The sequence below is a fragment of the Poecilia reticulata genome, linkage group LG1, assembly GCF_000633615.1.
Source record: "Poecilia reticulata strain Guanapo linkage group LG1, Guppy_female_1.0+MT, whole genome shotgun sequence".
Classification (NCBI taxonomy): domain Eukaryota; kingdom Metazoa; phylum Chordata; class Actinopteri; order Cyprinodontiformes; family Poeciliidae; genus Poecilia; species Poecilia reticulata.
This window is the reverse complement of record NC_024331.1, coordinates 19610601-19634663: the sequence shown is the minus strand read 5'-3', so window position 1 is coordinate 19634663 and position 24063 is coordinate 19610601. Positions and strand designations below refer to the sequence as shown.

Below are 24063 nucleotides of genomic sequence, written 5' to 3'. Positions count from 1 at the left end.
CACACACACACACACGCACACACACACACACACACGTTTATCTATTTATTTTACAACGGCTGCATTCTTCCAGTCTACAAGATCGGCTTGCTCCATTCGCAGAACAAAATAAGTCGCACTCTCTACTGCAACACTTGCATCAAAGCTACTAAATTATTCATCACAGAGAAAATCTATGAAGCAATCCATGTTCAGTAGGACTTTTCAGCGTGCATGTGCATCCTGCTTGGGTGTGTGTGTGTGTGTATGTGTGTGTGTGTGGGTGTGTGTGTGGTGTGTGCGTACCTGCAGCAGTTCCCTCAGTTTCTTGTTTATCTCCTTGGTGTCCTGGACTTCCTTTCTCAGCTTGTCAATTTCAGGGTTGGCGTGGCTGTCATCTTCCTGTCCCGCCGTCTTTTTCTCGGCCTGCATCTGTGACCGATCACAAGGCGGAGGAGTATTTTAAGGCTCCATGCGCCATCAGAGATGAGCTTGCAGAAATAATTTGACCTGTTGTTCCGCAATATGCAGACTCGTACAGATTAACCAAAGGAAACGGAGAGTTCAGTGTAAAAAACAACAACAAAAAGACGAGACTTATGGGAATAATTAAGATAACTCAGCTTTTTAAAAAATATTTATTTATGTGCTTCTTAAATTCCCTGACTTTTTAAATGTTGTGCCTTGAAGATTTGAATAATTATGGGGCGAAACAGGCTGGAGAAATAAGGCTGGCATGCCTGATGGATGAGTTTACAGAGTGCAGTTGGCGACGTAGGCTCACCTGTGCTTGCAGCTCAGTCAGCTGAGCCTGCAGCTCTGACACCTGGCCCTGCAGCTCCTGCTCTTTGCCCTGCCACCTCTGTTCACTCTCAGCGACTGCAGCGTTCATCTCTATCCTGAACTCTGCTCTGAGACGATCCTCGCACTCTGCCCTGCAGGGACGAGTCAGAACAAGGCAAATGTACAGCATTGAGCAAAATGTCAAGCTACAGCCACAGACTCCAATGGATTTTCTTTGGTTTTCATCGAAACCTTTTAAGCTTCCAATCCAGAGCTGTGGATTAGAAGAAGTGTTTTTTCTTACTGATTTCTTCTGTTTGGGTTATTTTGTGACCTCAGTGAAAGAAATTTGGGTAACAATTTATTTGAAGGGGTGTGCATAAGTTTGTCATTACACTTGTCATGAACATGAAGGAGTCTTCATGAATGTTTACGACTGTTGTCATGAAGTGTCATTCCGTAAATAATAACACTTTTAATGCAAAGTTGACCCTTTTACTTGATTTTTAATAAAAGTTTTAAAGCAACTTTGCATAAAAATGTGATTATCTACCAAATAATGCTAAATAATGACACTTTTAATACAAATCTTCATTAAAAGTGTCTTTAATTACCAAAAGACGCTTCATGACAACAGTCATAGACATTCATGGAGGATCCTTCATGTTCATGACGGGTGTTATGTCATAGTTATGACAGTGCAATGTCAGTCTTATGCACACCCCTTCAAATAAAGTGTTACCAAAATGTGTGGCCCCAAGTTTTAACTCAACATGTACTAATTAATTTAAATGAGGCTGTGATGAAAACAAAAACAGCATCAGCAGCTAATATATGACTTCTACCTATTACCATGGTTGTTTCTATCGCCTGTAACACCAAATATGCTTCAGCATAATCAGTTTTGTTGTTTTGTTTCTGAACTGGATCTTAAGACCCAGCACCTTGAAAGCTACCGAGATAGACGGAGGTACTGTGTGCTACTTCCGAAATGACTCCACATTTCTTCATTCATCCTGCTTTCCTGTCATTTACCTTCTTTAGACAGTGCTATCACTTTTTTCAACATGCACAATTGTCGACAGACTCATTTGTATTAATGAATTGCCTTTGTAGATGACATTATCGCACGCCTTTCGTACTCAGGTGAGAGATTTATGCGTCATATCCACTCTTACCTTCCCAGAATATCTGACATGGGGTGAAGCAGATGTTATAGTGCAGTTTGGCAAATTAAAATTAAAGCTAATTGCTGCTTTTTTCACACTTAACCACTAAGCAGGGATAAATAATATGCTAAAGATGCAAAATCCATCTGTGTCTCACAGCTCAGGCAATATTCATTTGAACTATTATATAGATTTATTCTTCACTTATGTAACAACATCACTTATTGACTGACTGATATTTATTACTGCAGAATTTCTGCTGTCTGCAGAAACCACAACATTACTCATTTAAATGAGGCAGTAAATTGAGATTAAAAGCAGGGTGAGGGCTCTGAGATGGAACCGGGTCTGGCAGGTCTGCTTTGGGTTGCTACCTAATGCGGTCCTCCATATGCCTCTGGCTCTGATCCAGAAGGCTCCTCTCTGTGCTCATTCGGCTCTGTTCCAGGACTTTCTCCTCCAGCCGATGCTTGTCCGCCCTCAGGGAGGCTATCTCTCTCTGCTGCCTGTCACGTTGCCTCTCGGCCTCCTCTTGAGCTCGAGCCAGCCGACTCCGGGCCTGACCAAGCTCCTCCTCCAGGCGAGAGCACCGAGGGCCGCACGATGGTGCAGCTTCGCCGGCCACCTTCTCCTTCTTCTCGCCGTTCTGCTGGATCACGGCCTCCAGCCTGGAGATCTGAGGCACAAACAGAAACCCATGGCAGACAGTAAAATTTGATATATTTCACTTCCTATCTGCGGTTAGTCCTCACCTCAGCGTTGGTGTCCTTCAGTTTTGCCCTCAGCTCATCCTTTTCTCTTTCCAGACTTTTGCGCAGCTCTTCAGCAGATCGTCTCTCCTCTTCCAAACGCCCACACACCTTAAAGAATAATTGCCCACCATTATGACTATCGTTCCAACAATTACAGGTATATATAGCTATATAGCTATTTACAGGTGTCTGTAGTCCCTAACCCCTGTGAATACCACTGTACCACAAAAGCTTCGTAGCTTTAATTACAGAGAAAGGTGGGTCAACACACTGTTACTGCAAATGATCAGTAACATATTTCAGCATTTTCTTTATAATAAACATCTGAAAACCTTTCATTCACATTGGACACTTTCCTGAGTTGGTCTATAAGATAAAAGGAAGTTAACATACATTAATGTTTTTGATCATAAAGTTAGAAAGATGTAATAAATTAAGGTAATTTATTTATTTTTACCTTAATAATAAATTAAGGTAAAATTTATTATTAAATTTTCGAAAAACTACTTGCTCGAAAAACTACTTGCAAGGCGCAGTAGTTTTTATCATTCCATACCAAGCTGACTTAATTAAAATTCTAGATTACAGGAAAATATTAAGTATAGTATTAAAAAGGTAGTGTTTTTTCCAATACAATCTCCTAATATACTTATTATCAGAGTAAGAAATATCTCTAAATCAGGCTTTCAGCCACCTCTTCCCCGTCTGTGAGCCAGCTGTTCATCAGAGAGCAGACAGCTGTGCCATGGGATGAAAGGAGACATTATTGCTTGTGGCATTTTGCTCCTTCATCCAAAATAATAACGCACAAAATCTGACTCGGGCTGCAACTGAAATAATCATCCTTGATTATTCAGCTGAGCAGCAAACTATTTTTAAAGTTTGCATCAAGCGGCTTGCTACAGAGAAGACATGTTCCCGTTTGCAGCATAGTCTGACGGCTGTCAAAAACATTAACTTTCAGGATTACTAGAGGGTTCTGATGCCATTTTAAGATTGTTGAAATGATTTATCCTGCAGTTCCAGCTGTGAGAGGTTCAGCGCCTTGCAGGAATATTCATTTGTGTTGCTCTGTCTCACAAAAATCAAGTGGAATGCATCAAAGTTTGAAGTTCGCTGAAGAAAAGATGTGAGAAAATTGAGGGGACATGAGTTTGTGGCTCTGTGTTGGTACTAATAAGCTCTATGATGTGTGTGCAGACAGGTGCTGACCTCTTGGTTGGTCTTCCTCTCTGAGCTCAGCGCTTCTTGGACATTGTTCAGCTCTGCTGCGTGCCTCCTCATCACCTCCTCTATTGCCTTCCGCACCTGCTCCTTCAGCCGCTTTCTGTCCTCCTCAGCCTTCTCCGCCAATCTCTTCTTCTCCTCCTCCAGCTTCTGCTGCACATTGGCCCTCTCCGCGTCAACCTGCTCCATGCTCTTGTCCAGCTGGGACCGAATGCGAACCCGCTCGACTTCCAGTTCTTTGCGCAGTCGGTCCACCTCTTCCTCTTTCTCACCCCTGAGACGTTCGGTGATCTCCTCCACTTGTTTCTGGAGAGCTTCCTTTTCCTCATCTCTTTCTCTGCGGATTTTGCTTCTTTCCTTCTCAAACTGGTCTTTTTCTTGCTGCCGCTCCTTCTGCAAGCTTTCCCTCTCCTTTTCCATCTCCTTCAGCAGTTTGTCCCTCTCGTCGTCGGCATGCTTCTGGATGCGACGCAGCTCCTCGGTCTGGGCTCTCACCATCTCTGAGCGCAAACTGGACAGGGCTTCAGCATGCTGAAGCAATTTCATTTATTCAGCACATGATGTGTTACAGCTCAAGGCTAGCTAGTGCTACCTAAAACAGTCAGTAGTTTTCAGGATTTTCTTTCTGGAACAAACCAGAACATACCAGGTTTTTATCTAGACTCTAGCAGGTGTTCTCCCAGAACTCACCAAGTACTTTCTCAGAACTTACTAGGTACTTACTGCCACATTTTAGGGATAGTAAAGGATTTTAGGGACAGATGGTAAGTTCGGGAAAGGACCAGATACATACCCAGAACTTACCAGGTACTTCGATGAAAAGCATTAGTTACTTTCTGAACTTACTGAGCACTTCTAGGAACCACGTTGAATTACATGACACTTTTTCATTGGTAAGTTCCAGAAAGTCTTTGCTAGGATCTGGGAACATCATTCTTTTTCTCCATACAACTAATGGTTTGTTCTCCAAAACTGTGTCTCAAAGTAACAAGTAAGTTCGAGAAAAGAAGGCAAATATAAGCCTTGGCTTAAGCTTATTCGTATCTTTGTAAATTAATGGTTTGTAAAACAGTGTTTAATATTGTTTTTTGTTGTTGTTTGTGTAATGTTGTAAATTTACCAAAATGAAGCTAATCTGAATATAAAAGTCATTTGTACATTTCTGGAAAAGTAGTGGTTATGTTTTAGGAAAGGACCTGGTAAATTACTTGACAAGTAATAGTTAAGTTCTGTGAAATTTCTTGCTGAGTAAGCAGAAAGTTCAGGGACAGTAACTAGTAAGTAATAGGAAAGTCCTGGTTCCAGGCGAATACCTTGTAAATTCTGGAAAGTACTGGAAATTTCCAAGAAACCTTTAAAAAAAAATGTAATTCCAGATAGAAAACTTCAAGTTCCATGTAAGCAAAGACCTACTAAACCTGTCGATTTGTGTGTGTTTGTGTGTGCGCGTGCATGTGTGCGTGTGTCACCTGGCGTATTTGTCGGGCGTGGTCGCTGTTTCTGCCGCTGCTCTGTAGCTCCAGCTCTCTGTTCCTGCTCTGCAGGCGGTTCACCTGGCTCTTCAGCTCCTCCAGCTCAGCACACACACACACCTCACAGCGCCCACGGTTCAGCAGCTCCTCTACCACACACACACACACACACACACCCCCACACACACACACACACACACACACACACACACACACACACACACACACACACACACGAAAGTGAGGGCAATCATGGCAGGAAAAACAAACTTCCTTTAAAGCAGGAAGTTCAGTTCAGCTTCCAGGCAGATTGTAAGAGTTTGAACCTCTATATTACAATCCACTGACTGTAATGAGAAGGGCAAATTACACCTCATGAATGAATTATGATGTTATAGCAAAGTAGATTTCAGATATGAGAGGCTTCAGACTTTCGAGAACCCATGGTAATTCATCACTTGATGAGTAATGGATTGCCATATACCTTGTTGGAAATGTTATTAATGGAATCATGCAAAACTGCTCTGAAGTGTTAATTTGTCTTACTTTAGGTTAGAAAATATTATGTAAAAATGTAAAAAAAAAAAAAAAAAAAAAAAAAGAAAAAAGAAAAGAAAGTAGGAATCAAAAATGTTCCAGAGATTTCTTTAAGAACCTGGCAGAAAAAAAACTAATGTAGACCTGAAAAGGTACTTGATGTGATAATTGTTATTTTTTCAGCACTGGTCACTTTTTTATGCTTTGTGGCATGAAACCTTCATGAAACTGTTTTTTTTATATTTTTGCATGATGTGTGAGAGCTGTGAGGATTTTAATAATCTGTTTATATTATTGTAGCCTGAGGTAAAAACCTTAATATTGCAGTGAACAATGGAAACTTATTGAGCTCAGAATAAGTTGCATTTTCTTCCAAACAAACCTGAAACATCTACATTAAGATCCCAAAAAGCTTTCCATTTGTAAATAAATTTAATTTCCTTAAGAAGAAATCATTATTAGTCTGAGTTATCTATATAATCATATCGTACAAGAGATTTATGACTGGTTCAATAAAAAAAAATTGACATTTCTGTATTTTTATACTGTGAATGAACCAGAATTTGACTATAAAGATTTTTTCAATATCTGTAAGTTGTTTAAAAAAAATAATATAAATGTAAAATAGAAAATACAATATGATCTACTGAACTATGCCTGCTGCTCAGCTTGATGCAAACGGTCTGAAGTTTTCCTTTACTGAGCCTTTCATTTGCAGCCATGTACAAATAAACAAAAAATTCAAAATGTCATTGTTATAATCATGATGTGTTATACGAGTCCAGATTTTGTGAAGCGAAGTTTTTCAAAGTGACAGCTCTTGTAAGTGAATAAAATCCTCAGAGAGAGAAAATGTAAAACAAAGGCTGATTTTAGCGATTTACAGCAGCTCAAACTGGAAATGTTCCTACACCAGGAATGAAACGCTACATTAGCAAATTTGAACTAGTCTGCACTTTCAGCAGAGGCAGCTGTAAAGTTGTCCCTGTCTAACAGCTTCGGCGTTAGTATGCTAAATTTACGTTAGTGGGGGTTGCAGCTGTATCGGCCTGCCTGATCAGCAGAATCAGCCGATCATGCGTCCATCTGGATGCCGTTGCAACACAGGCAGCTATGCAAAAGTGCAAAGATTTTCTCCACTAAGGGCAAACCGAGTGCAGAGCTGATGAAGGCAGTGTAACATCTCAATGGTTGGCTAAGAAAACAAACTAAAAGTGTAGACATTTTATATCAACTAGCCTTAGTGTTGTACCATGCTGAGATGAAAATTTTCATTTTAATTTAAATTGTTAATATGTAACAATATTAAATAAATCAGGGTGCTGTGTGTGTAGCTATTAGTCTTCCACCATTCTGAGATTTTATTTGTTTCTCTACACACTAGAAAATCTCAATTTTGTGTCTGAATATTACGTTAAAAAAATTCAAACTATCCCTTTTGGTATCTAAACTTTGACTCATAGAGTTACATGTTTTTCATATGTTTTCAATTTATTGTGTGTTTCTGTTGCTGTCCAAAACAATAGTCTAGATTATGATATGTTATTTATATTTTCAATGATAGAGACACAGAGTGCTTTCGTTTGCTTTAGAGAATACTTTTTAAGAAAATATGAAATGTATTATGATGTTACAACAGTTACAATTTTAATTGGGAAGCAAAATTTGTTTAATTTTTAATGTGTTAAAGTTGTGTGGTCCAAAATTGGTAATGTTGTTGAAATCTGAATCACTCAAGAAAACTGTACTTGGTGAGTCTCCATTTGATGCCACTTATTAAATTCAGAATTTGGTTAACTTTTATCGAGGTTACAAATTACAAATGTGCTGAAGTAAGTTATAAGACGCTGCTTATGTTTGCTCCCTCAGTGAAGTTCTGGACCCACTCAGGGTCTTAAGTCAGCAGAGGTTCTGAGATTCTCATCCAAAATCAAAGTAAACCATCAAACTTAATAACATTTCCTGTTGGTTAAAAGTAAGATATTTTGGGTTTTTGGCACCGTTTGTGTCGGAATGCTTTGACCAACTGGAAGAGATAGTTAGTAACTCAAAGATCAGAAGCAGCCAGTGTTTCTTTGATTCTTCTCTAATAGAGGATTGGCAGAGAAAACACTGAAAATAAATCTTGTTTTCCACCATGTTTCAGATTAATGAAAGGTTAGGAATGCTCTTTTAAATTAATTTCCTGTTGGGTTAAAATCTACTGCATCTGTAAAATAACCTACAATGCATTTTTCCTCTTTTATGTTTTGTAGTCTATGAAAAAAAAGCCATCTTCTAAGCCAGACTTTAAAGAAAGCTGCAAATTAGTATCAGTCATAAAAAAGCCTGATCGGTGCATGTCTATTTGTCTGCAGTACTGGGGTTAAGCCGTCACAAACATCCTACATTGTAGTTTTGTGAAAAAGGGGCAGACAGAACAACTACCTGCTCTGCTTTGCAGCTCGTCCTCCTGCAGTAGCAGCCTCTCCTTGGCGACGGCCAGCTCCTCCTCCGCCCGTTTAACCACGGCCTCCGCCTCCGACACCCGCTTCCGATCCAGCTCCAGCTCCTCCTCCAGGTCCTGGAGGGAGTGAAGGTGAAGGCCAGAAGGACACGTGGAGATGAGGTGGGGGTCGGTGGGGGGCACAGGACCAGGTTGGCAGATAAAAAAAATAATAAATAAAAACAGGAGGAAAGAAGAGAAAGTAAAGATGACTGAGGGGAAAAAGGGAGTTCAACAGCAAATATGACACAGATGCAGAGCGCGTATTGGAAGAGGATGGATGAAACGTGGTGAGTCAGGGAACTCTCCTGCCCGGCACTAAGGCTTTAATGGTCTGCTGCGAGGGCTTATGTCAGCGCCGTGCCAGCTCTCTCAGGGCTTCTTAATGCTCGTGCGGGAGGTGGTAATGGTGGTGCTGCAGTGCATCTATCCTGCTCGAGCTCCTCATTAGGAGACAGTTGGCACAGGGAGCAGCACTGAGGCAGCCCCACCCCCCACCACCTAACGTTTTACTTTGATATCACTTTTTTCCCTCAGACGTTCTGGTTCGTGATGACAGGCAGCATGTCTGTGTTTCTTTGCGCATCTGCAAGGCCTGAAATGATTCATCGATTCATCGTGATGAATCAATTTTTGAAATAATCGTCGTCTAATTTAGCAATCAATAACTGGAGTATGAAGACTAAAAACAAATGGCCATTTGTTGAAAAAAACTTATTCAGAGCAGTAAATAAGCCAAAGTACAAAATGTATATATACATTAGAGATAAAAACATCTTTTTCTGTCAATGCGTTTTACCCCAAACTCCTCAAGCTCCATCCGGTTCACATTCACTATAGGAATGCTATATCGTTGCATTTTCTGTAATAAAAGGTTTATCTTGTTTTTTGAAAAAAGGAATTGAATTATTTGTTTATCTGTTTACATATTTCTAATATGAAAAACATCTTAAGCGTTAAAATAAAAATTTGTAGAATGAACGCAGCATTTCTTAAAGTCCAATTAATCAATTAATCGCCAAATTGATGAGTAAAATAATTGCTGGGTGCAGGACAGTACCTGTATTCTCTCCTGAAGCTTCACTGTGTTCCTTTTGTTCTCAGAAAGCCTCTCCAGGTGACCTTCGACCTCCGCCTCGGCCCGCTTCACTCTTTCCCGCAGCGCGCTGTGCATCCCCTTCTTCTCCTCCTCCTCCCTCTCTTCCCGCCTCTGCCGCTCCTCCCTCCACTCCGCCTCAGTCTTCTTCCTCATCAGCTCGTTCTCCTCATGGAGGTCGTTCACTTTTTGCTCCCACTGCTCCCGCTCCTCTCTGACCGCTCGCCTCTTCTCCTCCTCCGCTCGCTCCCTCTCCTCCTTCAGGACCCGCAGCTCCTCCAGGAGGGCTTTCACTCTTTCCAAGTCCTCCTGCTTCTCCTTCTCCTCGTCCTCTCTTTCCCTCTCCTCTTGCCTCCTCGTTTTGTCCTCGTCAGCCAGTTTCTGGAGCTCCTCGCATTTGCCGTACAGTTCCTGGATCTGCTCGCCGGCGGTCATCAGGTCTTTGCTCAGTCTCAGGCTCTCGTCCTGCGCGGCGCTTAGGTCGGCCTTGGCCTCCAGGAGTCCTTCCTCGGCAGCCCGGAGTTTCTCCTGAAACTCTTTCCTCAGCTCCGCCTCGGTTTCGCGCTCTCTCTCCTCCACCTGGATGCGGAAGAACTCAAAGTCTGCCTGAACCTGGAGGGGCAAAGGATGAAAGAGTCAGCTGCACTTTGCACAACACACCTTTTACTGCGTCAGTATAATCTCACCCCGAAACGTTTTCAAAAAGCCAACCTTTAATTTGAGTGAATTTAGTCGGTGGGAAGAAAAATAACCACATTAAGGTAAAAAAAAAAAAAGAGAAAATCTCCAACACCCACTGTTAGAAAACTGCAGCAAATAGAGGAGTTACCAAGTCTCCATGACAACCATTACATGTTATCTACATGGCAAATATTGCTTGGGAACAAAAGCATCTTCTGTGTCGCCACCACAAATGCAAATAATCTACGAAACTGTTACTGTTTGATTTGGTCAGATGAGACTAAGATGGAGATTTTTAGCAACAAACACACCAAACGGATTTGATGTGAAACAAACTAATTTGGGGAGAAGAACCTCAATCCCACTGCTAAGTAAGGTGGAGGCCCTTGGCACCTTGTCAGGGTCAGCCCCTTAGGAAAACCAGATTATATCCAGTTTATATCCTCTGCCAGTAAAATCAATAGAAGTTTGATTTTACTGAGCACCATTACATTATCTGACATGGAGACATTAAGGAGCTTTTCTCTACATGAGAATGTTGTGATAGTAACAAGATACAAAGGTGGTCAAGCTTAATCATAGATGTTCACGATGTAAGAACTATGGAGACTGTGGAGCAAACAGCATGGGGACACTTTGAAAAAAGCCAGGCTGTTGCTATAAAGGCTAGCTGGGACCAACGTGGCGACATTCACACAGTACTGATTATGTGGCAAAAGATCATTATCAGGAAGCACCACTGAGACCAGGCAGGTTGGAGCCTCATTTATTTCCCTTCCTTGGAAATCTACCTGTTCTGAAAATAGCTTTTTCCAGATAGTTGCTGTGGAACTATAACGGTATGCACGACGAGACCGATTTGAATCCAAAAAGATTAACTATTTATATGGTAAGCTCTTAACATCAATTAAAATGTGCAATGTGCAAAAAAAGTTTCTTGCTAGATGCTGAAAAAAAATACCAGTGAGCCTGACAATAACTGTGATGGAGCTTCTTGTTGTCGTCTGTCTGTTTTACCTCATGTGTTAATGAAGGAGTTGGGCTGTAAACCAAAAGCCTTTCTCTTGACTAAAATCTTCCACTCTTGAGGCAGAATTTGGTCAGATGGATCCAAAGTTCTAAGAGATAAATTTGGCACAATAACAACAGAATGAAAATCACCCTAGAAATACTATTACCCAGTGAAGCATGGCGATGATAGCATCATGCTTTGGGGAGGAACTGTGCTGAGGTTTAGGCTACTGAAAGTCAGAAGGTGGTTAAACAAATGTTAGTTCAAGGTTGGAAAACACTGATGCGACCAGGTTATTGTATCTTTTATATTTTTTTCCATTGCTGATTTGAAAAAAAAAAAAAACCTGCGAGTTTACATAACTACTTCTCTCCACCGATAATTTATTGAAGTATACAATTTGCTTGCACAAGTTGAGCTTGTTCAACTCACTGCAAACACTAAGGTGCATGCAATATCCTAAAGAAGGAATTCATCATGCCATAACGTATGCATGTTTTGCACAGTGATTGAGACAGTTGGTTTATTATTAGGGGGATCTGCAATGGTCTTTAGACGCCTCCTCGTTGAGACTTAACCTCTCCCTGTCTCTGCGTTGTGTTAACCTCGATCCCTTCTGCCGCTCTGTGTGTGTAATCATACAGATTGTTGATGCTCTCAAAGCCTGTGGCCCTCAGGTTGACCGTTGAAGCAAGCACCTCCGCCCAGCAGTCTGTGTCAAAGTATTGTCCAGCTTAGCCGCTGTTTCGACCTCTGAAGTATTCAAACTCTCCCCTAAAAAGACTTTTTTTTTTCAACATGACACTCCAGCAGATTTTTTTCAGTAGAACATTTTTGTTGCATTAAAGTTTGGCCAATTAATGACTGAGCTCCAACCATCTTGAACTGATTAATTAAAGTAACATTTAAGAAATTTAGCTGTTGGTTGTCAGTCAGGCAAATTCAGTTGCTAGTGAAAAAATTGAGATTCCATACCTTTGTAAGAATGATTAGCATTTTCCCAATTAGTACCCACAAAAATCCTTGTGCCTCTTTGCTACCTTTAAAATTTAAAAAGAGTAATGTGAAATGTTTAATTTGCTTGGTTTTTGTGATTTCACAGCACCAGAGCAGGTTTGATCTGATCTTAATTTAGCCTTCTTCTGATTTAACAGAAGAAGAGAAAATCTAAATATAAAAACAAAGATGCCACACAAAATACTGCAATATTGCATTTTCACTTGAACAGGGTAACAAGAGGTTTTGTGTTAATTTTTAACTTCAATATTTCATGATTTTTATGGTTTACAGGAGATTTCACTGCACAATCTGCTGCACATCTCTAACAATGAGGTTTGAAATATATTTTCTGAAGAAATGTGACAATATTAATCAGATGAACATCTCTAGTTATGTAGACATTGCTGACCGATGGCATAACGTAAGCGTGGCGGGACCTCTAATGCCAAAGTTGCCCCATAAGCTGTTTCATTTAGTTCAACAAAAAGGAGAACAGGAGGACACACCTGAGCCCCAACTCGCTGCTGCTCATCCAGAGACTCCTGTAGCTCCAGGAGGCGTGTCCTTAAGACTGACCCCTCTCCTTCGTGGCACGTCTCCATCAGGATGCGGTGCAGCTCGTCATGGTGAGCGTGGCTTAAGGCCTGCAGGGCTGCTTCCTGCTCCTCATTCCTCATGTTCAGTGAGTAAATCACCTGGAAAGTGTTCAGAGAAAACAAAAGAACAACAACTTTAATTCACAGTATACTTTGTGTCTTGGCTTCATTTACAAAAGAAGAAATCAGGACTCATGGCAATTCCAGTTAAATATGCAGGAAAACAAAACCAGACAACCTAAAATGCGTCATGATGTTCTGTACAGATATATTCACTGTCCTGCTTATTTAATAAAAAGAAAATAATAGCAAAGAGTTTGTTAAAACGCATGCAACACCTTCTTTTTTAAGGGGTAGTAATATTGGGTTTGGTGGGGGTTTTTTTTTCAACCAACATGTATTTTCCAAATGCAGCTCAGCAAATTCAACGTTTTCATTAGAAACGTTTGTGTTAATGTGTTTCCCAGCATACAAAAGGTAAATAAAAAGGTCATTTTTATATAGCAGAGTTCTGTTGCATGTTTAGTAGCACACAGATTTGCCAAAAAAAAAAAGTTAAACAGTAAAGCTCCAGTATGCTGCTAAACCTGGAGTAAACAAATGTTGACAGTAAAACATTTGGTTAAATATTTGTCAGTTTTTAAGTTTTATGTTTGGTCAGTTACTTTTTAATATATATACATATATGTAATTTTTTTAGAGCCAATTTTTCTCTGTCAAATGCTCTGAAACTGGGTTTGTAGACAGTTGGTGAGGATAAGGACTGGTCTGACTTGGATGAATCCCTCACAACCGGAGCCAAGCAGCAATGGGGAGGAGTATAATGGGAAAAAGGTCATTTCAACATTTACTAAAAACCTGATTCACTGTGTTGTGCTGTTGCTGCAAAGGTCCAATTTGCGAACACTATTTACAGGTTATTGTTCAGACTCGGCTTTGATATTTTTGCACATTCTCATGATGTCGAACTCATCAGGTTGAGGCTCAAAAGATGACTCTAAAGAAAATACGCCTTCAAGAACAACCCGAGAAAGTTACCGTCTGATACGTAGAACGGGCCAGTACTTCCAGAAAGCACTGGAAGTTCAGTCAACAAACTGAACTTCAGTGAACATGTCACCGTCACACTAAGACGTACACAACAGAGGCTGTAGGTTATATGTAAATTGAGCCTCATGACCAGCATCAGCCCATTCTGCTCCCCATGTTTCTTCACTAAACTATCACCAGCAAGAACAAACTGATTAAAATCTCACACATAGCATCCAGGATAGCACACCTTCCCACTCCCAGCCTGACTGACACAGCCTGAATCACACAGCCATCAAACACCACAGCAAACAGTCCTGACCATCCTCTGAACTGGTCCTTCATTTTTCTCCCATCTGGCTGCAGAACTCCAGACAGGAAAAAGGCTCATCCAGTTTAAGAAAGGTTTTTCCCCTCTGCTGTCATTACACTAAACAAACCCCTGTGACAATCATCCGTTCCCCTGCACTCTACTGCATCATGTTGTCTCTTGTGATGTGGGTAAGAGGATGGATAATAGCAGGAAAGAAAAACTACTGTATGCAGTACCTCTGAGAATACGATAATTCTAAGGTATGAGCACAGCAAGTATTTAATTGCTGCTCATTTCAGCCCAAACCTTAGCCGGTGTAGGCCTGGTTGTGTAACACTCCTCACCTACAGCACTAGCTAACTGAATAAGGCAACACTTTAGGTGATGAGATGCAGAAATTGTTTGGCATCAAGCAAAAATAACCCAGAGCTAAAATCCAATATTTTTGGATAAGCTGCATGTTTTTTTTGTTTTTTTTTTTTGCTTCCCCAAAAAGCAAATATTGTTGCTTTTTGGGGAAGCAAAATATTCCCCAAAAAGCAAAATATTGCTTTTTGGGGAATATAACTGCAACTGAAACTGTCGTTGCAGTTACACAAGCAACAACGACAAATGTTGAAGACAACGTTCAACATGAGTTGCACTAAATTACCCAGTGATGTTTTGATTGTGTCCTGAGAAAACTCAGACTGAATGTCCACAAATGTGGGCATATTTTTTTTTTTATCTCTTTATTTATTTATCAGAGCTCCATTTCCTCAGCGGCCACTACCAGTACTCTTCTTAAACTAACTCTAAAGAAGGAACTCAATAATGAAATAAATCAGCTCTCAACGGTTTAAGCAGATTCCTTGACAAACTGTATGTAGTATAACTCTGACCTTGTCGGTCAGTACAGTCCAGGTTTACAGACATCTGAGTCTGCGTGCATGTCTGTCATTTCTCTTCCCTAAATAGAGGATTATCATCCACCGTGCATAAAATACGGCCTATTTCTCGCCACGATTCATTTTAACCTCTAAGCAATGTCGTCAGTGTCATCATGATCTCCTGGTGACCCTTACGTCTCACTTACCCACTCATATATTTGTGTGCGCGTGGACACATGAGTGTACGCAGGAGACACATGGGCTCATATTTTATCCAGACGCCTCTCTGTCTGCAGCACGCCGCTTGCGCAGCACTGCCGGACATTCTCCCCACTCTCTGTGGAAGGGTGGCATGTTGCCACGCTCCATCGCAAACACATTCCCGCTGCCTTCACACAAACATGAGCAATACAAATAGTGATGTGCAAATGTTCTTTTCCTGACATCTGACGGTTTTGTCAAACAGACACTGGTGGGGTATGTGAGCTGGTCTTTCTCTTTCCTCTCTGTGCCAAAAAGTTTAGCTTTTTTAAACTGTGACTTGTGCCATTCGGAAATGAGATCGTCTTCTGAAGGGGTTGTGCACGGCTGTCCTCACACAGACGACTGTTACGGTAAAGAAATGGAAAAGAAAAGAGGAAAGTTTGACAGAGATTTTTCTCGAACCTATTCATTGAATCTGTCTTCATTAATATGCCGGTTAAATAGCCTGGAGTCTTCTGGGAAGGTTCAGTTTTCAAAATATTTGGAGGACTGCTGCAGGGATTCATTCTCATTCAGCTGCAGAGGCATCGGCGAGGTCAGTCACTGACGTCAGCTGATGCAGCCTGACCCATGGTGTGCACTGGAATCTGCCCAGGGGTGGTGAGAGGGTGAATAACGTTGAGGTCATGGATTTGAAGACCACTCAAGTTGTTCAGTGCCAGACGTGAAGGATCATTTGTTTTATGTCATCTTATTTAAAAGAATTTCTTTTTCACAGTTACTTTACTAGAAGCAGATTTTTTGCACAAGCATAAATATATTTATCCATCCTGAGCACACATAACGTCGACAGACATGCTGTGGTTAAAGCCAAGCTGTAGCATAGCTCTAAGTCGTCACTTCATAATCAAGTTGAAGTTGAAGTTGTAAACAGCAGATCTCAGCCGCTTACACACTCCTGTTGAAATATCAAGTTTTGAGAAATAAACAAATCTGTTACAGGATGGAATGCAAAAATGCTGCAATAACAAGGTTGCATTAGTGTGCACAGCCTCCAGCTGTTGCCTTTTTAAAGCATCTTGTGATTTATTTTCAGCTATCAGTCTTATTGGGAAACTCTTGCCATCAATTATATTGAACCTGATAATTAAAAAAAGACACCCATCCCAGTGGAGTCTTCCTGACATTTGGCCATAACTCTAGCAAGTTAGGCTGACACAAAAGTAACTGTACATCATCAAACGAACACCCTCGTTTGATGATGTACAGAGAAGCATGGTGGTGGAAGCATCATGATGTGGGGTTACCTTTCTTCAGGCAGAAGTTAGGTTTTTGTTTGTGAAGAGGAAGATACAAACATTTCCAATAATAATCAGTATTTAATCCGATTCCAGCCGCTCATGCTTCTGCGAAACAATTGGCAATGGAGATGAGTTTCATTTTTCAGCATCACAGTCCAAGACTAAGCACAAATCCTAATCGACAAAAGAACGATATGAGGAGAGAAACATTTTTGAAAAAAAAGAAAAAAATGTTGCAATGGTCTAGAAAACCTGTGAGGTCATCTGAAGACATACACAGAAGGTACTGATTTAAATCATATGATATCAAAATGTGTATAATGTCCTGAAACATTTAAGTGTGACAAAAAAGCAAAAACAGAAAAGAAAACATGCAATGTATTCTTGGCTAGTGTTGTGTAATGTAACTACATTACACAACACTAGCCAAGAATAAGATCAGTTTTATGGGATCATCTGCAAATTACAATTATTAAGAATTTAAACCACTGTTACCATCTTGTGCTAGAAAAAAAAAAGTAACACATTTATGCAGTATTGATTACCCCCAAAACATGCATCCAGCATTCTGTTCTACTAGCACAGATGAAATTGCCTGTGGATATTTTATCCTTTACTCTCATATCTAAATCTTACGTATTGGATGTTGTTGTTTTTTCTTATTGCAATGCTGATGCTCGTACCAGTTGTTCCAAATGAAAATGCTAAATCTGGTACTTTTGAAACAGCATTTTCAGTTTAAATCCGCAAATACTGGGCATGGCAGCCTGGCGAGAGAACGGCCTCCTCCTACTGTAAATCCACTCTCCGGATCCCCGTATTGATCCTGCCAGTCGATAGTGTTATTCATGTAGCCTCACAAGCCAGTGCCCTTGCTTATTCACAATAACTTCACAGTCAGCAAGGCGTGGAAAACAAATCTGTCTCCAGCGTGCAGGAGAGCTGAGACATTGCAGCTGAAGAAGAGATGATCTGACTGGTTGGTGCACAGAGGAGAAGTTAGTAAAAGAGACAGGAGAGCATCCACACACACACACGCACACCCACGGACAATTTGGAGAGGCCAATCATACATACAGTCATTCACACGCACCCACACCCACACCCACACACACACACACACACACACACACACCTCCACACATATCGCACAGGGTACTGAGTGTGCTGGATTACAAATCAGTGAGCACTGTGACAGTAAGCTCATGAAATCCAAAGACAGATTTAAAGCTGCCAATCAAAGAAGGGTCCCGTATATGTGCACAAAAGCCGATGCTTTAAAAAGCTGCTGTTGATCTCTGTGAGTTCTGCCAAATGCTGAACCTTTCCATGTTTTCCTCATGTCACAATCACAAACTTCAGTGAACTCACTGAAGGGGTTTTTATAGCTGAAAATCTAAACAGTCAGGCATGCATTTTTATTCTAAAACCCCTAAATAAAATGAAGTCCAACCAAAAGTCACCTAATCAATAAATATGACAAGCCAGATGAGGAAATTATTATTAAGCGGTCAAGACACTCCTGGTAACTCTGAAGCACCTGCAGAATTGTAAAGAAAACAATAGAAAGCCACGAGGAGTTATATTTGCACTTCTCCATAAATAACGTATGGGACACAGTAAACATATCCAAGATTTGACTAAAATCAAGTTTTCTGGTGGAAAATGATCATTGCATATCACTCCGAACCAGGAAACAGTGATGCTGGGTGGTGGCACTATTATGCTGTGGGGAGAAATTTCTTGAGTTGATGGGGTTGAATAGAGCAGGATCTCCCATCTACAGTTCTCAAGGCACAGTGCCCTGGATGTTTTAGGCATTTCTCTACTTCAACAAACATTTAATCGATGGCTGATTAAGAGGCATTTGCTAAACTGCAACCATTTGAATCAGGTGTGTTAAAGCAGGGAAACATCTATAACATATTAAAACACTGGAATAGAGGGCAATCCAGGGAAAACTTAGTAGAGGCTGCGAAAGGCTTGAGGCCGGTGCTGAGGTTCACATTCCAATAGGGCTACGATCCTGAACACACATTGAAAGCTACAACCGAAGAGTTTAAATTACAGCATGTCCATGTGTTAGAACGGTCCACTCAAAATTTTTTCTTCATATATAATCTTTGGACAAAGTTTAAAAATGGGCCACATTTTCCCTTGCATCTGTGTTGATCTATCAGATAAAGTCTTAAAGAAACATATCGAAGTTTGAAGTTGTCGCCTGACAACACATAAGAAATTTATGAGGTGCTTGTTGGGGGGTGTGTGTGTGTATGTGTCTGCTTAAAGTTGTGTGAACATTCACAACAGCTGACTTCAAATGGTCAGCTGGCACTGTCTTCCCACTGGCTTGCTCCGCCATGTAAACACACTCCAACTGGTTTATCTTTAGCAGCACCCATTCAGGCGGGACGGAGAGAGAGAGGGAGGGGAGGTCAGGGATGGACGTATGGAGAGAGGGAGCAGGTGTGGGGGGGGGGATATTGTGAAAGTAAAGCATAAAGGCATAGAGGAGGAGGAGACAGAAAACACAAGCAGACAGTGTGTGTACCTTCATGCTCCTACACATGTAGGTTATTAAATATATAAAGTTACCAAGGCTGCCCCATTTCCTGCTTCCTCTCCACTCGACACCCTGCCCCAAAACACACAAATAAACCATGTGTCACGCTGCAGGCATCCCAACACTCTCTTGCATCAAATATCGGATTTGATGATTCTTATATTTCAGCAGCCACAGGTTTCAAGTTTATTCACTGGGGGTCATCTGAACTAAATCGACTCAGGCGTGGCGTGCACAAAGTTTCAAAAGAGAGAAATAAGTCAGCCCCGGAGAGGAGAGGAGAAGAGAGCTGAAGGACGGAGCTGGAAAATGCCTCTAACAAGCGTAGACACAAGTGCTGACCTTTCATCTGTGCCATCTTTGCTTGCGTGCGTGTTTGCGTGAGTGTGTGAGAGGAAGCCTTGTAAAATAACATACACGTTACCCGTGGACACACACTCGCATGCACTTTAAAGACAGAGGTGCGCCCATGAGGGAAGTGCACAGTCATGAGTAACTGTCGTCGTTCAACAAGCAGCGGTTCGTGCCCTGCTTCTGTAAGCATTTCTGTGGAGAACAGAGCGGGAGAATCCCCCCCCCCTCACGTAGCAAGGATTAGTGTTTGAGGAGCTGAGCAGATACAGATGCTGCTCCACTTGTACCAGCTCACTGACACATGGAGAAAGACACACAGCGCTAAAGCTACTAGCCGTTTTTTGTTGTTTTTTTGTAATTGAGAATTTATTCGCGATAAAACCGACGCTCTCAGTCAAAAACAAGTCCACATGCCTTTGGTGGCTTCACACGAAGCACACAACAACTGACCAGCGGGGTTTTCAGATTGTTTCTTGTGTTTTCCTTCCATCTTTCTTCACATTTTTAAATCTATTTCTGCCCTCAAAGACATGTATTTCTACTTTGTACGGCTCAAATATCTGAGTCGAATGCAAGAAGACAGGATATTTGACATTTATAATCATTACGAGCACGGCCACTGCTGGGGGTGGGGGGTGTTCAGTTGACCCGGGCCCAAGGTGGGGATGGCCTAGAACAAAAAGTACTTTGTAAAAAGCTGTTATGTTCTGTAGGCGTATGTGCATGAGAGTACTTCTGGCAATTTTTAGAATATCGTGCTTTTAATATTTGTCATGACTGGCATTGTTGCAATTGCACTAAACATATATTTGCATGAAAGAAATATACTTATTCACTACAATGCTTATAAGAATGGCATAAACCTAAAAAACTATTCTGCAAAGGTACAATAAGAACTTTTGAAAAATCTGTGATTAAATTTAAATTAATCATGAGTTAGTTACGGACACCATGCGATTATTTGAGATTAAATATTTCAATCGATTGACAGGCTTAATGTGTATATATACATATACATGTATATGTAAACATATATGATAACATACAACAATGTATTTAGAAACTTAGTAATTTTTAGGATGTGCGTCAACGTTAGTTTTCTGCAGCAGGACAGCTGTATCCATCTCCAGTCCTCCAGAGCTGCTATCCTGCAACATTTTGATGCATCCCTTCTCCTGCACACCTGACTCAGATGAATGTCTCATTGACAGGCCTCTGCAGAGGTGGAGGACTGAATGCTGATAAGGGAATTCACAGATGAGATTCAGGTGCCGGAGAAAGGATGCATCTAAAAGTTACAGGACGGATGACTGGAGTTGGGCAATTCTGATGCAGAAACGGTGGAAAATAAAATTAAAAAAATGCCAACGTATGGAGCAAATAGGAATATGAATCATGTCTTTAAATGGTAAATATCAAAACTGTCAGCTGCCCTGATTACTAGAAAACCTGTTACCCATCTTGTCAGACTGATGCGCTCCATTTAAATAGCTTTGAATCTTTAACAGTGGCTTCCTACAGAACTATTGAATTATCTTCAGAAACAATAATTGTCATGCTAACATTGAGTCCAATCCCAACAGTTAGCCCCACTGTAATTGAGCTTACAATACAGCCTATACCATTGCCAGCATCACAATGAACTTCAGAGGGAAGAATAAAAAGAAGCCCTATCACTCACAGTCAGACAGAGAGCAGTTCTTCAATATCTTAAGTAGCAGTTATAGTAAAAAGTAGCGCCAAGGTGGTAGTTTAGACACTGTGCAATGCCACTGTGCTGCCAAACCCCTCACTGTTTCAGGTGATTTAAGCTTAATGTGGCATTTACTCATTTTATGAGCACTAAAACCAATCCGACGGAAAATTTTAAACAGATATTAGATCTGTACCTGATAAATTTGTGAAAACAATTATCGTTGTTATTTATTGCTTCGGCTTCACCGTACAAGCTGATTTGAAACATCTAAATATGAACATCTGAAGCATCTTTAACTTGTCAATGAAACTGCTCATCTACTGGGATGTTGACGTCACCCAGGTTTACAGGTAAACATCTCAGAAAGAGAAAATATATGGTGAGTTGTTTAGATGTAAATGGAAAACCGGTTCCAGGTGATGGAAAAGTAGCAGTAACAGAGATAACCACTTTTTAAGCTACGCAGAATAAGATCTCTGAAAGCACAACATGTTCTAAGTTGAAGACGGCGGGCTGCAACAGCATAAGACCAAGGTAGGTATACTTTTGTAAGCTACAAACAGGAAAACTAGGCTAAAATTCCCAAACATTCACCAAAATAGGACACCAAAGGATTGGGAGTAAGTTGTCTCATCCGATTTTGGTCTGCAACATTCACATGGTGAACTCAGAATTTGGCATTTATAAACATTATGAAAGCATGAGTCCATCCTGTTTCTTTAACACGGTAAAAGGCTCACTTTACTCCAGTGTCCTGGATGGTCCTGATGTCTGAATCTAAAGAGCACCTTTTGGGAAGGAGAGATTTGCATAATAGACACATCTGCAGCAATTTTATGATATTATCCCAACATGGACTAAAATCAATTTCTATTAGATTCCTGACATTCCATTTGAAGTTTTGTAATGCCACAGAAAACAATAAGGCAGTTCTGTTGAAAAAATCGGGAGTAGGATGGTGTATCTGATAAAGTATCTATAGTGTAATCTATCAGAAATTATTCTTCCAGCATAAGGACAACTGATCATCTTTGGTCTTGTTCTCTTGTGATGCAAATGACCCATAAAACACAAAGCAGAACTAACAGTTGCCCCCTTTCTTTTTTTTTTACAAACATTGTAATTTGTGAAACCTTGAGGAGGAAATCCATATTCATTACCTGCTGTTTTTATTATTATTCTTATTATTCTTGAATACAGTATTTTTTTTGTTTTTAGTGGGGGAAAAAATACTACTTGATAGTATCTTACCAGATAAAAAAAAATGTATGGGCAGTTTGTTTGTTGGAGTCTATTGCAGGGGACTGCCTAGTTCCTTTTTTTTTTTTTTTTTTTTGGTAATTGATTTCTTGAGATGTGTGCTTCTTTTGTCTGTTCTGGATTTTTGTATCAGTGACATGAAGCCTTTAGGGCAAGGCAAGTTTATTTATACAGCACACAACAAGACAATTCAGTGTGCTTTGGTTGATGAAAGTCTAAATCACACGGAAAGGGGTACGGAGATAATCCACAGAATCACATTTTTACCGCGGCTCCCAGCTCGATGGAGATCTGCAGCCTACACCTAAAGCTCTTGGTGATCTATGTCAGATTACCGTCAGTCACGAAGCCGCTCCAACCTGATCCAAGTTTCTCCGAGATGATGTGGCTGAACATCTCCATCACCTTTCGCATTGTAAGCCTACTGGCAAAGCATTTTAGAATGTTTTTTTCTGACTGCGTGCCTGTTTTGCAGTACAACATCCGAAGGTGTGATACTGAGTCAGGCGTCGGATCACGCTGTCAGCCCGACAGATGGGCATCAGGCGGCGCGCCTCTCTCTCTCTCTCTCTCGCACGCTGTCAGCAGAGGATCTTACCTTGGTGAGCTGAGCGATCTTCTTGCACATCTTGTTGTGCATCTGGTAGTCATAGAGCTCCTGCTCGATGGTCGCCAACTCTGCCGCAGTCCCGTTGACGGTGGAGCCCGGCCCGGGGGACTGTGCAGCCTTACCGGCGCCTGAAGCCATAATGGAACCCCCCACCACCTCTCTCTCTCCGTCTCTCTCTCTCTCTCCCAGGGGAACTTCCCAAGACCGGAGGATTGTCAGAAATGATCCTTCCGCCTCGCGGATGAAAAATCCCACGGAAATCGCGTCAGCTTCCTACTCGCGCATCTCATCCCTCCGCGCGCAGATCCTCTCTCGGCATCTCCAGGAATCCGGCGGTAGATCGTCGGGGCTCTCCTGGTGCGTTCCGGTTGCTGCCCCGCTCTCCTCCTGCTGGCCGCCCGGTGATCGCGGAGGTCACACGCTGGAAGTCCATCGGGGACGCGCTTGCGCCAGCCGAGCCTGTCCTATTGCCAGCAGATGTATATATTTTGTCCTTATTCTAATAGGGAGGATGTGAGCGTACAGTGCGACCACCTGTCTGGGGGCCGGGGCGGAGAGGGGCGTGTGTATCTGTGGAACATTACCGGAGACAGCTGCTGGAGAGGCTCACTGCTGCAGTGCTGCCCCGCCCCTGATCGCTCTACGGAGGGGAGGAGGAGGAGGAGGAGGAGGGTCTCCCGGGTCGGTGTGATCAGTTGGATGAACATACACAGAGACTATAGGAACACCGAGACAAATATGCATTGTAATAGCATTTAACAGAAAACACCCTCAGAGGAGCTTTATGGTGGCCCAGATGGGAAAGAGCAATGAAACTGTTGGACAAAACACAGCAAATCCAGAAAAAAAATCCAGCGTTCTGAATCCCATTTTTACTCCAGGGATAGCTTTCAGTGAAATGTAGGACATGCACAGGGGCGGCTGCAGTTAACAAAAGGGGTGATCGTTTGCTTTGCCACCCTTATTCTTGGGTGGCAAACCAAAGCCAGAAGCCAGAATCTCCATTGCTTTTTTACTGTTGGGGTCATAAATGAATCAAAAATACATTCATGTTGACAGAGGAGAAAGCAGCACAA

General features: G+C 41.5%; 1 protein-coding gene across 2 annotated transcripts in view; it reads right to left on the bottom strand.

The window, feature by feature from the left end:
• Positions 1-23553, bottom strand: part of fam184b (family with sequence similarity 184 member B) — a 32150-nt gene extending 8597 nt beyond the window's left edge. Inside the window, exons 1-10 of one of the 2 annotated variants that reach the window (XM_008413083.2) lie at positions 22976-23553; positions 12699-12887; positions 9465-10112; positions 8347-8482; positions 5380-5531; positions 3896-4441; positions 2684-2791; positions 2306-2607; positions 764-914; positions 286-411 (exon numbers count right to left, since the gene is read on the bottom strand). In XM_008413083.2, coding sequence (XP_008411305.2) covers positions 286-411; positions 764-914; positions 2306-2607; positions 2684-2791; positions 3896-4441; positions 5380-5531; positions 8347-8482; positions 9465-10112; positions 12699-12887; positions 22976-23125 — 2508 coding nt within the window. In that variant the 5' untranslated portion in view covers positions 23126-23553. The remainder of the gene's footprint in view (positions 1-285; positions 412-763; positions 915-2305; positions 2608-2683; positions 2792-3895; positions 4442-5379; positions 5532-8346; positions 8483-9464; positions 10113-12698; positions 12888-22975) is intronic. The other variant, XM_017306089.1, reaches the window with a different exon arrangement.
• Positions 23554-24063: the final 510 nt, after the last annotated feature.